General features: G+C 35.4%; 1 protein-coding gene across 4 annotated transcripts in view; it reads right to left on the bottom strand.

Annotated features, from left to right (window-relative positions):
- Window positions 1-9,576, bottom strand: part of LOC101901024 (GATA zinc finger domain-containing protein 8-like) — a 227,919-nt gene extending 218,343 nt beyond the window's left edge. For all 4 annotated transcript variants that reach the window (XM_059118357.1, XM_059118360.1, XM_059118358.1 and 1 more), the window contains exon 1: window positions 8,350-9,576. In XM_059118357.1, coding sequence (XP_058974340.1) covers window positions 8,350-8,793 — 444 coding nt within the window. In that variant the 5' untranslated portion in view covers window positions 8,794-9,576. The remainder of the gene's footprint in view (window positions 1-8,349) is intronic.
- Window positions 9,577-14,036: the final 4,460 nt, after the last annotated feature.

Here is a 14,036-nt window from a genome sequence, read left to right as displayed (position 1 = left end):
CAACAACAACAACACGAAAAGGCAACAACAGAAATGAGATATATTGCGGCATTTTTATGGCAAATATTTAGAGCAGAAATACCAGCAGCTCGTGGCTGGTGTAGAAAATTAAAAAAAAACTCCAAATGAAGTTGTAGTTAAGTAAATGTGTGAGTGTGTGTGTCTGTGTCTCTTAAAGGGGACCATGGGGCCAGTGGTCGGTTGTCCTATGGCAAAATAACCAACAACAAAAACATATATCATTTCCGCTTTCCCTAAAATGAATGGAAACAAACAGAGCAACTAACCTACAGGTCGTCCAACAAACAGACCACACCATTCGCTCCAACCAACCACACACAGAGGACAAGACAACTAAGTCAAGGCAAAAAAAAAAAAAAAACAAAAAAAAAAAAAACAAATCAATTTCAACAACTCTTTCGCCTTGGCTGCAAAATTGCAAAATGTGTTGTCCAGATGTCCAGTTGTTGACCACCGCAAAGTCAGCCCCAAAAAGAATTTATGGCCCACCCTCTGCAACTTAACTCAAATGCCGCACTTGAATGATGAAATATTTTTTTAGAATCGTTTGAATTGTTTTTTTTTTTTTTTCAATGTCATTTCCTCATGTGGCATATTGCCACACATACTATGGGCGGAATGCTTGGTCCGCCATAAAGGTTGCAATAAAGTTCAAAGTGTGACATTTTTTGTTCACAGTGTTTTTTTTTTTTCTCTGAGGAAGAAGAAAAACACTCTGGAAAAATTGATTGGAATTTTCCAGAAGAGAAATAAAACTTTTTTGTGGAAATAACCGCAGGTCGGAGAATTGATTTAGAAAAAAAAACTGGCAAACCACAAAAAATAAATGTACTTCTTTTCGAAAATAGCTACAGATCGCATAATATATTTGAAAAAATTGCACTTCACGAAGTCATTTTGAGCAAAAAATTATCGGTTCCGCAACATGAGTTTGTAGCAGAAAAGGGTGAAGGCTCACCTTTTTTCAATACTAAAAATGTGTTCTATAACTGTACGAAAAGTACCAAATTTGGTATTGAGCGAAGGAAGGACCAGGGAAATTTAAGGTCGAATTTTAGAATAGGTACTGACCCTTTTATTATTTATTATTAAATGTATGGAAAGATGGTCCAAATTTTAGGGACTTCAAGATCATTTCTTTTATCATTTTTGGTCAACTTGTGGTATAGCCTTCGTAGAATGGTTGCAATAAAGTTCAAAGTGTGACATTTTTTGTTCACAGTGTTTTTTTTTTCTCTGAGGAAGAAGAAAAACACTCTGGAAAAATTGATTGAAATTTTTCAGAAGAAAAATAAAACTTTTTTGTGGAAATAACCGCAGATCGGAGAATTGATTTAGCACAAAATTTGGCAAACCACAAAAAATAAATGTACTTCTTTTCGAAAATAGCCACAGAACGCATAATAGATTTGAAAAAATTTCACTTCACAAAGTCTTCAACAAATTTGGTCAAAAAAACTATCGGTTCCGCAGCATGGGTCTGTAGCTGAAAAGGGTTAAGGCTCACCTTTTTTCAATACCAAAAATCTCAAAATTCTACCCACAATATTGAAAATGCACTTTTAACTTATAAACAGACAGGCTTACAGTCATTCCGAACATATAGGGTTGCCCATATTCGACGGACCTTTGGGCCCTTTGGGCCCATTCCAATCGACGAGGCTTGTCCGCAGGCAACATTCTTTGCGTCAATTGAATTTTGTACGGGAACAAATGCAAATCAATGCAAATAATCCGTTGTAAAGTGGACCGAGCCATGCTCAACTGCTAAGAACGGCGTTTTTGGGATGTTCTTGGGGACCTCTCAACACTGGCTCGTACGGCAGCGATATTCTCGGCCGATCGCCTTGGTCGACTATTATATGGCCTCTTCGGATTAGAAAGAGCCTTACCAGTCGAAAATTTTTCGTATAAACGCTTAATGGTGTTCTTAGAAGGCGCGTTGAGTTTTCACAATTGACTGCTTCTGTTGAATGTAAATTTCAACTATTTCGCGTGGCGTCAAAAGTTATGGCGTTGCCAGATGGGTCCGTCGAATATGGATACAGGGTTATCTGGCTTAGAAGCCATGGATGCCATATTCGATATTTCCGATAGTTGGATGTCAACAAAATTGCTACTTACGATACTATTGGTCAATTTATGAAATCTCTATGTGGAGAAGGAGCAAAGACATAGATTTATAAAGATGGGACAAAACAGAATCAAGATATGGCAACCCTGTGAAAATACCTCTGTTGTCATTTTTTCCTAAAAATGGGTTTTTTATATTAACATTGTTCTGTCCTGAGCTGTTATCTAGATAGTATAGACACAAACCATTTGCTCAAAATGCACTTTGTCTAGTCTTTACCATTTTATGTCTTTTGAAGGAGCACTTTTACACAACATAAATTCTGAGTTTTACTACCAATAGCATAAACCACGTATTTAACATAGCATTTAACAGAGCTATGTTAACGTTAACAGTGTTTTGTAATTATTTTTTCTTAAATTTATTTATTTATTCTTTGTTTAATCAATGAATGAGTTAGAAATCTAAAATTTGACACGAGAGTCACTGACAAAGTGCCGAATAGATATACCAACAGGTTTTTGGAAATTCGGACTTTAAGATAACAAGAAGTTCTAAATTGGTACTAAACATCAAAAATGGTACCCTTTGACATTATGTGAACGAACAGAGCTAAACACTTTAAATTTGGTTGAGAATCAAGTTTGGAAGTACATTTTTATATATGAAGATAGATTTGGAAAAGTATACTAAGTGTGCGAACTGTACTAAATGGTACTAAATTTGGAACAATTTGGTGAACGGATGAATTTTTGGATTTTGCTGGAAGTTTTAAATGTTGTATTGTTGTATGTAGCCTCGAGATGTGGAGGCGATTTTCGAAAATGTGTACCATTATGGTACTAAATGTACTGAATGGGGGGCAGAGTTAAAATTCTGAAATTTAATATTTCGATAACTAATGGTATCTGTGTTTAAGATTAGGTTTTAGAAATGCGTCCTATATTTGTATGAAAAGCACTAAATTGGGTATTGGGTGAAGAGATAGACCTGAAATTCTGAAATGTTATTTTGCGATAAATGTTCTTGAACGATATAGAACGGTTTTGCAAATGTGTACTAAAATTATACGAAATGTACTAAATGTTTTTAAATTTAGTAGTGAGTGAATATAATCTGGAATTCTGAATTTTGATATTGAGGTCTCTGTTGGTAGCTTTGTGGTAATTTTGTAAATTATACGAAAAGCTCTAAATAATACAATATTTGGTACAATTTGGTATCGGGTTAACATATAGTGCCGGAAATCTGAAATTTGGTATTAGAGTCAATTTTCATGTGTTGGCTGTTGGGATAGAGTTAGAATTCTGACATTTAATATTTCGATAACAAATGGTATCTGTATTTGAGATTAGGCCACCGCCTTTTAAGAGTGCGTCCTATATTTGTACAAAAAGTACTAAATTTGGTATTTAGTGAAGGGATAGAGCTGAAATTCTGAAATGTTAAATTGCGGTAAATGTTCTTGTCTAGGACTGAGATATAGAACGGGTTTGAAAAAGAGTACTAAAATTATACGAAATGTACTAAATGTTACTAAATTTGGTAGTGAGTGAATATATACATCTGGAATCCTAAATTTTGATTTTGAGGTATGTGTTGGTAGCTTTGTGGTAATTTTGTAAATTATACGAAAAGTACTACATAGTACTATGTTTGGAACAATTTGGTTTTGGGTTAACAGATAGCACTTGAAATCTGAAATTTGGTATTATTTTCGAAAATGTGTACTATTATGGTACGAAATGTACTGGATGATACTCTATTTGGTATCGAGTTAAGGAATAGAGTTAAAATTCTGAAATTTGATATTTACATTACTGGATGATATCTATATTTCAGATTAGGCGGTGGTTTTAGAAATACGTCCTATTTTTGTACGAAAAGTACTAAATGATACTAAATTGAGTAAAGGGATAGAGCTGAAATTCTGAAGTGTTATATTGCGATAAATGTTTTTGTCTAGGTCTGAGATATAGAACGGGTTTGAAAATGAGTACTTAAATTTCACGAAATGTACTAAATGTTACTACATTTAGTAGAGAGTGAAAATATAAATCTGGAATGCCAAAATTTGATATTGAGGTCTATGTTGGTAGCTTGAAGTAATTTTGTAAATTATATGACAAGTACTAAATAGTACTATGTTTGGAACAATTTGGTATTGAGTTAACAGAAAGCACTTGAAATCTGAAATTTGGTATTAGGGACCTGTATCTTGGAGGTGATTTCGGAAATATGTACTATAATTGCACGAAAAATACTGAATGGTACTATGTTTGCTATTGGGTGTAGGAACACAGTTAAAATTCAGAAATTTCATGTTTGGATTGCTGATGGTATCTGTATCTGAGATTTGGAGGTGGTTTGGAAAGGCGTACTATAATTGTACTGAATGGTACTCTATTTGGTATTGGGAGAATGAACAGAGTTAATATTCTGTAATTTGATATTAAGGTCGATGTTGGTATCTGGGATTGTGTTATGGAGGTGTTTTTGGAAATGAATACTAACATTTCACAAAAAAGTACTAAATAGTACTAAATTTGGTATTAGTAGATGGAATAGAGCTGAAGTCCTGAAATGTTATGTGGGTGTCACTGTTGGTGCCTGTGGTTGGGAGAAGGATATGGTTTTTGATACGCGTACTATATTTGTATTAAATAGTACTAAATTTAAAGAGCTGAAATCCTGAAACTTGATTTTGAGGTCATTGTTGGTATTTGGTGTTGATACTTGGAAGTGGTTTCGTACGAAGTGTAATCGTACGAAAAGTTGTAAAAAGTACAGATTTTTCAAATGCGTACTATAATTGTTCGAAAAGTACTAAATGGTGCTAATTTTGGTACTGGGTGAAGGAATATAGCTTAAATTCTAAAATTTTATATTGGGATCTCTCTTGAAATCTGGAATTGAGATATCGAGGTTGTTTTGGAAATTGTGCGAAAAGTACTGCTGTGGTTTAGATATGGAGGTAGTTTTGGAAATGTGTTCTATAACTGTACGAAAAGTACCAAATTTGGTATTGAGCGAAGGAAGGTCCAGGGAAATTTAAGGCCGAATTTTAGAATAGGTACTGTCCCTTTTATTATTCATTATTAAAGGTATGGAAATATGGTCCAAATTTTAGGGACTTCAAGATCATTTCTTTTTGCATTTTTGGTCAAATTATGGTATAGCCTTCGCAGAATGGTAGCTCCCAAACGAGCGGCATTTTGAAAGTCCTGCCACATGTTTCAACTGACGAAAGTATAATTCAGTAATTTTGCAGATTTTGACATAAATTAAAGAGGGGAGAACTTGCCCCCGCTATTAAAGTTAACTTGGATTCCTGGCGTTAGATGTGGTAAGATGTGGAGTCTTCATGCCTTCAAGGACCTATGGTAGAATTTTATGACAAATAATTTTATGGATTATTTTGACTTTTTATGATTTCGTTTAAGCGGAGTTTTTAACAGTCTTTTAAAAAAATGGCCAAAAAGATCGCATTTTCGGTTCAATTAAGGGTTAACATAGCCCTCGTATTCTTGTCTGCAATATTGCCAAAGGCACTATATATTTATAATTCACGAATTCCGAATAATCTTGATCCGAAAATTTCCATAAGTATGGAAGAGGGGGATTTTGTCCTCTCAATTTTTTACGTTACTTTGAACTCCTGGCGTTGAGGTAAGATTTGGAGTCTTGATGTCTTCTAGAACCTTTAGTAAAACTTTATGTCAAATATTTTTTAGAATATTTTGACTGGTTACGATACCATTTAAAGGGAGTTGTTAACCATATTTCCAAAAGAGGACCAAAAAGAGCCGTTTTTTACTCGCTTTAGGGTTGATGTTTTCAACCAAAATACTACTCGTATTTTTATCCGAAGACACAATATACCTATAATCAATGGTTCCCAAGAATTTTTAATCCGAAAATTTTCAAAGATATGCCAAAGGGAGGGAGGTGGTGTGGGATAAGCCTTAGGTTAATTTTTGATATAAAAGTTCAAAACGCCTCTATACGTGTCTTCTTTTTCGTTACCTATACTTTCATCATCATATTTTTCCCCGTAGTAATTTTTGTGCTGCACAGTGTATGTAATTTGAGTTTTTACTTGGTTAAGGTTATAATAAGTTTGACCCGACAAAGGTCACAAAAAATTTTGGAATTTTGGGTGACTCAATCTCAACCTTTTAGTGAAATTATTTCCGCTTAATGTTAGGCAAATTTCACTCAGCATTTGTTTTCAATATTTTCTCTAATTTGTATACCCTACAACACTATGTGTTGGGGGTATTACAAGTTTGATTGGGCCAGAATTTATGTAACACCTCGAAATATTGGTTTCCAATATAGGAAAGTATATATGGATCTTCCTAGCTCGCCGAGCTGAGTCGATCTAGCTATGTATGTCCGTCCGTCCGTTTGTCCGTCTGTCCATGTTAATTTGTAATCACGCTACAGGTCGCAATTATGGCCCGATCCTAACGAAATTTTGCACGAAGGTGGGGTTAGAGTCAGAATAGAAGCCTATTTCTTTTGGAGATGATCGCCAAATGTTTAGGGGTTGAAATGGACCAAATACTGAAAAAATGTCGAATTTTGCAGTAGCTATACAGGTCGCAATTATAGACCAATCGACGCGGAATTTCGCATGTAGTTAGAGTTTAAGGCGGGGAAGAAGCCTTCCAATTTGGGTGGTCATCGGATAATATTTAGCGGGTAAAATAGACCATATCTTTTGTGTTGAAAAAAATCAACATTTTTCATTAAACCGCGAATATTTTAAATCCCGGCGAAATCACAAAGCCATGACAAGGTTACTTCTGATCTTTACATTGATGTTAACATCCAAGAAATCAGATTTATAGCAAAATATGTGCGATATATATGTTTATCAAAGAAGATATGCTTGAAAAATCTCTTATATGTCGAGAACGGCTGAACTGATTTCGACAGTTTTCATTAATTCAGAATGGCCTCTTGGCAGGAAAGAAAAAACGTCTAAAAAATCGCATAAAAATATCTCTCTAAAGATGAAAATATTGATTTTGTAAAATTTTCTCATATTTTTTCAATTTTGTCATATTTTTGGCATATTTTCATTTTGAATTAAACATTTGGTAATATTTCTACAGCTAACAAAAGTAAGTAGTTAGGATATCAGGATATCATATACAGATCGCATTTATGGCCCGATCCTAACGAAATTTTGCATGGGGATCAGATGAGGGTCAGAATAGAAGCCTACTCTTTTTGGAGATGATCGCCATATATTTGAAATGGACCAAAAAAACTGCAAAATTGTCAGCAGGTCGTAATTATTGCCCGATCCTCACGCACATTTGAATGGGGGTTACCGGGCATGGCAAAAGCCAAGCAGTTTCGGATGGCCATCTGAAAATATTCAATGTGTGAAATAGTTTGCCAACTTTTGTAGACAAAATACGAAAATGTCCATTCCAGTGACTTTTTGGAGAATTCACAAATGCAGGAAAGACACACTTCTGATAATTTCGTTAACGGTGAATTCGTTGAAGAATGTAGTCACATGTCTGTATCTCATGTAGATGCGTTTTAGTCAAAAACCAATAATAAATGTTAATCTTTTGCCACTTCTGAGAGATTATAGGTCTTTGGGAAATATTGGTTCCAGATCTAGGAAGACCATTTACGTGCAACATCTACCAATAAATTGGAAATGAGCAAATTCGTTTAAGTTGCTATTATTCGAAAATTAGATAACGAAACCTGATGGTTTTCATTTATTATTTGTCACAATATCTTGTGGAATTCTTTCGAGTATTTCGCCTATATAGACTGTATCGTTTATTATAGTGTTGTAGGGGATTCAACGGTCGGCCCCGCTCGACTGTAGCCTTTGCTTACTTGTTTTTTATTTTATTAGTTTCAAAATCGCTTGTTTTTTAGTTTCAAAATCGCTTGTTTTTTAGTTTCAAATTCGCTTGAACAAGGTGCATAAATCTGCCTAAAAAAATCCTGTTTCACTTATTTCAAATATCCACGAATTTCAGACCTACCTATGCCTACCATTTGTTGAATATACACTTTTTCCCTCATACTCTATAAAAACGTAAAATCTCGATTTTCTATCAATAGCATTGTTAAAGTTTGGAATCATGCAACAATTTTCTTATGTGTAAATGAAGGCGAATTCAAATTACAACATTTTTTTGACACATCAAATGTCTAGTTTTCAAAACAAATAAATATATTGACAAATAAATACGAAAAATTGTTCCTCTTACCTTTGGATCCAATATTGAGCGCTCCAAACTATCCTCGCGATTCAGTGTGTTGATGTTGCTGCCACAGCTGCCATTCAAATTTCCGCTTTGCTGCTGCTGCTGAGCGGATGCTTCCAAACGAAGCCGGGCACGTTCTACACGTGCCAATGTTGGACTATCCAAAATCGAGGGAGCACGTGAGGGTGGACGTGAATTTAAATTAGCGGACAAGTGCTGCTGATGAACCTGTGTATAGGATTGGGCGGACGAGGAAGCCGAAACCGATGAAGAGGATGCATGGCTATCACGTTGATGTTGGTGTTGCTGCTGCTGTTGCAAATGTTGATGCAATTGCGATGAGGAAGAGTTTGTGGATATGGTATGGGCTGGTTCCAGGGTATTGCTGGTCGAAGAACTGGAACCTGGGGTGGGTGTGGAGGCCGTTGTGGTGGAGTTAACCAACATTTTGATTTTTTAGGGGTCCGAACACAGGGGTGAGGCAAAAAGGGACTATTTTTTCAAAACTATTTTGAATTTGATTTTTTTTGGTAAGTTGTTGTTATTGTTATTTTTTTATTGTTGTTGTTGTGGCCTATATTAAATCACGTTTTTTGTTGCTGCGTCTTGGCCCTTGTTTCGGAATTCGGCTTCTTGTTTGACATTTAAGGCTGTTGTTACTATTTTTTTTCAAACTCGCTCTCAATTCAAGTGCTTTATTTTGTTAAAGACCGGTTTTTGTTGTTGTTTTTCTTTTGCTCACGTTATGTTTATTGTTGTTATTGTTAAATTTCAAAATTATGGTTTGCCGTTTGGGAAGCAGGGAAGAAGACTATTTCAATATCTTTTTTTTTCGGAAACTTTTTTCAAGGACTGGCCGACTGGCTATTTTTCATGACCACTCCTTGGGGGACCTTCTCTTTTTGCAATTATTTTTTTTTCGATTTTTTTCTTTTTTTCCCTCATTCGTAGTAGCCGGCCAAGTTAAATTGGTTTGATTATGCCGGTGTTATTTGAGTAAAGTGTCAAAATCGAAAAAAGGAAATTGAGAATTCCAGTCGTGTTTCAGAATTTTTGCGGATGGTTGGCAAAAGTAAAGACACTTTGGTGAGGTTTTGGTATTCAATATTTAATTGGTTTTAAAATTGTATTTTTTCAAGAATTTTTTTTTTTTCAACACAAAAACACCTTCAAATAACCGGTTTTTATTTTCAATATTTTTTTTTATTATTTTTCTTTAATTGGAAATTTCTTTCATTTTCAATAACTTTTCACAAAAGAAATTTTTCTTATAAAATTTTTTTTTCAATTAGAAAAAAATTACTCTAATTTATTTCAAATTGGCAGATAAGTATTCACAATAAATCCAAATTCGGTTTCGTTGGGCTCCACAAAAAGAAATAATTTCGATGCACTTCCAAAGTCGTATTTGGTCGCCGCCACCGCCACTTACGCATTCACGGCGCAAAACGTGCTCTCGCATTCAATTAAATTTTCCGATTGAAAATTCCAAAGTCAGCGCTAATGGATTTTTCTCAGTTTTTCAACATTGCATTCATGATATATTTCATTTCATTATTTGTTGCCGCAAAGAAAGAACATGTTTGAATCGCACACACTCCGGCATGCATGGGGCAAATAAACTTTTTGAATTTTTTTCTTATTCAGATTGAAAAACAAAAAAACACACAAGTCTACTCTCCTCCCAATTGGATGGAAATTCGAATTCGTAACGACCGTATTCGCTTGCTGTCCGTAATAAACTAAAGCAGTAGCCAGAGGCCGCTAGTTGGAGCGTACATTTTGCGAAAACAGGTTTCTGTTTGACCGAACGACGACGACACGCAACTCGAACCCCAACGAACACAAAACAATGTGAATTGCAAACAAAACACACTTACATGAGGAGAGAGAGAGAGAGAAAAGGAAAAAACAATCTCAAAGATAATGTATCGGCATGCCAGACAACAGAGGCCGCAATCCATGAGATACAAAACAAACGCTTTGTCGTTCAAACCCAATGTAAACAATGTGGGTATGAGAGCATATTTCCCATTATCTCCATCCATTCAAACAGGTTTGATGAGGGAACGGAGTGCTCAATTGGTCTCATTTGTTTGAATGGTATTTATTTTTCTTTGGTTGGTTGGATTGAATTTCCCCCTATTTTCTTTGTTATGGGATATTTTGTGTGTGTTTGTGGTATTTTGGTTGTTTACGTTTTGCAACAAACAAAAGTATCTTGGTAATGCAAGTGGGTGCGCAGCAAGTTGTATGTTGTTGGGTGAACAGTGGTTTAACAAATATTATGACGGAAGTCTCGATTGATCATTACTCTTTAAAATAAAAGAATAAACTTTACTCTTTAAAACAAAAGAATTTAACAAAAAGATAAACAGGAGTTTAAAGATAAAGATACAAGTTTTTTACACCATTAGCCTACGGAGGGTATAAATAAATTTGATACTAATTAAAATAACAATTTTATACCCTAGGTCTCGTTGGACCAAATGTATTTCAGGACATTTTAACACGATCTAGCGATGTCCGCCCTTCCGTCTGGGTGGTACGCACGATATCTATCGAAGGCAGTATCCGATTTAGTCCAAACTTGGTACATTGTAATATTATTGTCAAACTTAGATCAAGTTCGTAGATGGGCAACATCAGTTCCCTTCTTCTGGTACCTCCACCACAAAAATTCATCATTTTCAAAGGAAATAATTTACTTCGCAAAATAAACAAAAAAAAAAAAAACAAGTTAAAAAGCAGTCAGTTCGGCCGGGCCGAACTTTGAATACCCTCCACCATTTAGAACGAATTTGGAGATTTTCAAAAAATAAAATCCTCTAAAATTCTGTTAAAATCTTAAAAATACCGAATATAGACGTTATATTGGGGTTTATACGACGTGGACCTACATTGTAAATTCGAAACTTGAATAAAATGGTGAATAATGTAGCTTAAATCGTCAAAATACCGTACATAGGGAGGTACTGATATATGGGGCCTATACGAAGACTGAGACATGCATAGACAATTTCCTATCACAGGCTGCAGCTTCCATTACAAACTTTAAATACGTAATTTGAAACTACTCCGACGAATAATGACGCTAAAATCATCAAAATACCGAATATCGGAAGGTACCCTTATATGGGGGCTATACGACGACGTGTACCTGCACAGACAATTTTCTGTCTTAGGCTGAAATATCCATTACGAACTTCAAATACTAAATTTGAAAAAATTCCGGTGAATAATGTCGCTAAAATCATCAAAATATCGAATATAGGGAGGTACTAATATATGGGGGCTATACGAAGGCGTGGACCTGCACATACAATATCCTGTCATAGGTTTATTACGAACATCAAATACCAAACTTGAAACAATTCCGGTGAATAATGTCGCTAAAATTATCAAAATACCGAATATCGTAATATCGAACATTTTAGCCTTCTACCTCAATTCGTTCGAAAGATAGCGAGATTACAACAGACAAACGGACATTGCTAGATCGACTTAGAATTTTACGCTGCTCAAGAATATATATACCTTGTTTGGTCTGACATGAGCATTTCGAGGAGTTACAAACGGAATGACAAAGGCCCACCCAGTTTTGCTCAAACTTGGCAAATTCCAATATTTTTGTCAGTGCAGTGTCTTGACAACATCGGTCCACTCCGTCAAGCACTTCCCCACAAGGGGTCAAGTTTTTGAAAGTTATATCTCTCATAAAATACAAAATAAGCATCCGATTCCCATCAAATTTCACACACCTCAATATGGGATATATCGGTCAACTCTTTCTAGTACCTTACTTATAAAGGGTCAAATTTTTGAATAACCGAAACGCTCACAAAATGTAATATAAGATTCCGGTGCATTCTTCCCATTCTCATGAAATTTCACACACCTTAATATTTCTACTAATACAAGATCCGTTGTGAAGATTCTATATATCGGACTTCTCCTTCTAGTATCTCCCCACAAAGGGTGTCAGAATTGTAAATAACAAAACACTCATAAAATGCGAAATACGCCTCCGATTCTCTTCAAATTTTACATATCCCAATATATTTACTATTGAATGATACCAAAGGGCCCACCCCTCTGGTACCTCCACCAAAAATTTTTATATTTATATTTTTCAACCAGATATCTCATGTGGATATGGAATGTATCGGCCATCTTGTGCTCCTTCCCCACAAAAGGTTAAATTTTTGATTAACGCGATATCACGCCTATGCGATATTCCGAATTATTGTAATGCCAACATGTGCTCAAATACCGTAGTTGCAGCGCACTTCTTACGACTTGCAACTGAGAGAAAATATCCTATGGCTAAAGGATTAGCATCACATGTGATGCAGATTGAAGAGTGCCCTTAAGAACCTCCTTAAGTTGCCAGTAAGGATGTGGTTATTTGCACGGTGCCTGGACTTCATGCCACAAGCTCCCATAAATCAGAACAGGTAAGACCATTGTGACGTACACCTAATGTATGACTTGTGGTCTGAGCCTTCTGCTCTTCCCCAAAGTTCCTGTCCCAGCTCACACGCTGGTCCAGAATCATATATAGAGATATTTGGCGCTCAAAGGAAGATCTAGTGTCATCCCATTCTGTACTGGCCACTGCCCTACAACTATGCCATCGGCCTAGGAGTCATTCTTTAATTCTTAGTAGGTCTAAACTCACTCTCACATTTCATTTAATACTGGAAGAACAGGCGTACCCCTGCTGAGAGCTCTCCTAATGGAACTCTCCTAGGTGACATTCTTAAATTATTAGTAGGTCTAAACTCACTCTCACATTTCATTTAATACAAGAGGACAAGGCGTACCCCTTCCGACAGCTCTCCTAATGGAACTCCCTCCCATGCTTGAATTTACTGTCGTGCTATTTAGCATTCTATTAATAATTCAATCAGGATAGACGAAATACCAGAGTCATAGAGAGCATCTCATTGTTGATTGGCGCCTCTATATTGAAAAGATCTGCCAATGTGAATTTGGAGTTTTCCATATTCTTCTCAATATATCCGACAAATTCTTGTAAATCAGTCTCTACTGATCGAATTTTGACATAAGTATGCGACGATGTACTTAATGTAAAATAATTTTTCTTTGAACGAACCTTTTTAATCGGTCTGTAGTATTTGGGCAATGTGTGATTAGGTTCCTCATCTTTTAGGAATATAGGTCACAATTACCAAGACAAGCCTTTAAGATTTCCTTACAAATAGTCAACACCTATTCAGATGCATTTTGCAAAATTGCCAGTATTATAAAATCAGGACATCGGAACTTTAAGCATTAAATGATTGTGATTGCGAAGTGAACATGCTGTGAGTATAGATTTGGGGTCCTGCAACAGTATTTTAAGAAATTGAACAGCTTTAGTACACATTTCCAAACCCACCTTCATATCTCAACGTCAAATTCAAAATGTGTATCTCTATTTCTTGAACCAAGACCAAATTTAGTACTTTTTGTACAACTATAATACACATTTCGAAACCACTTCCATATCTTAACAATAAACACCAACAGTGTAATCTATATCAAATATCAGGATTTCTGTTCTATTCATTCACCCATTATCAAATACAGTACTTTTGGTACAATTATATCACATATTTCCGAAATCGCCTCGACATGCTCAGACTACACATTAACAGCGATCCTAATACTGAATTTTGAATTAA

Source organism: Musca domestica, unplaced genomic scaffold (genome assembly GCF_030504385.1).
Source record: "Musca domestica strain aabys unplaced genomic scaffold, Musca_domestica.polishedcontigs.V.1.1 123, whole genome shotgun sequence".
NCBI classification, from domain to species: domain Eukaryota; kingdom Metazoa; phylum Arthropoda; class Insecta; order Diptera; family Muscidae; genus Musca; species Musca domestica.
This window is presented reverse-complemented; position numbering and strand designations above follow the sequence as displayed.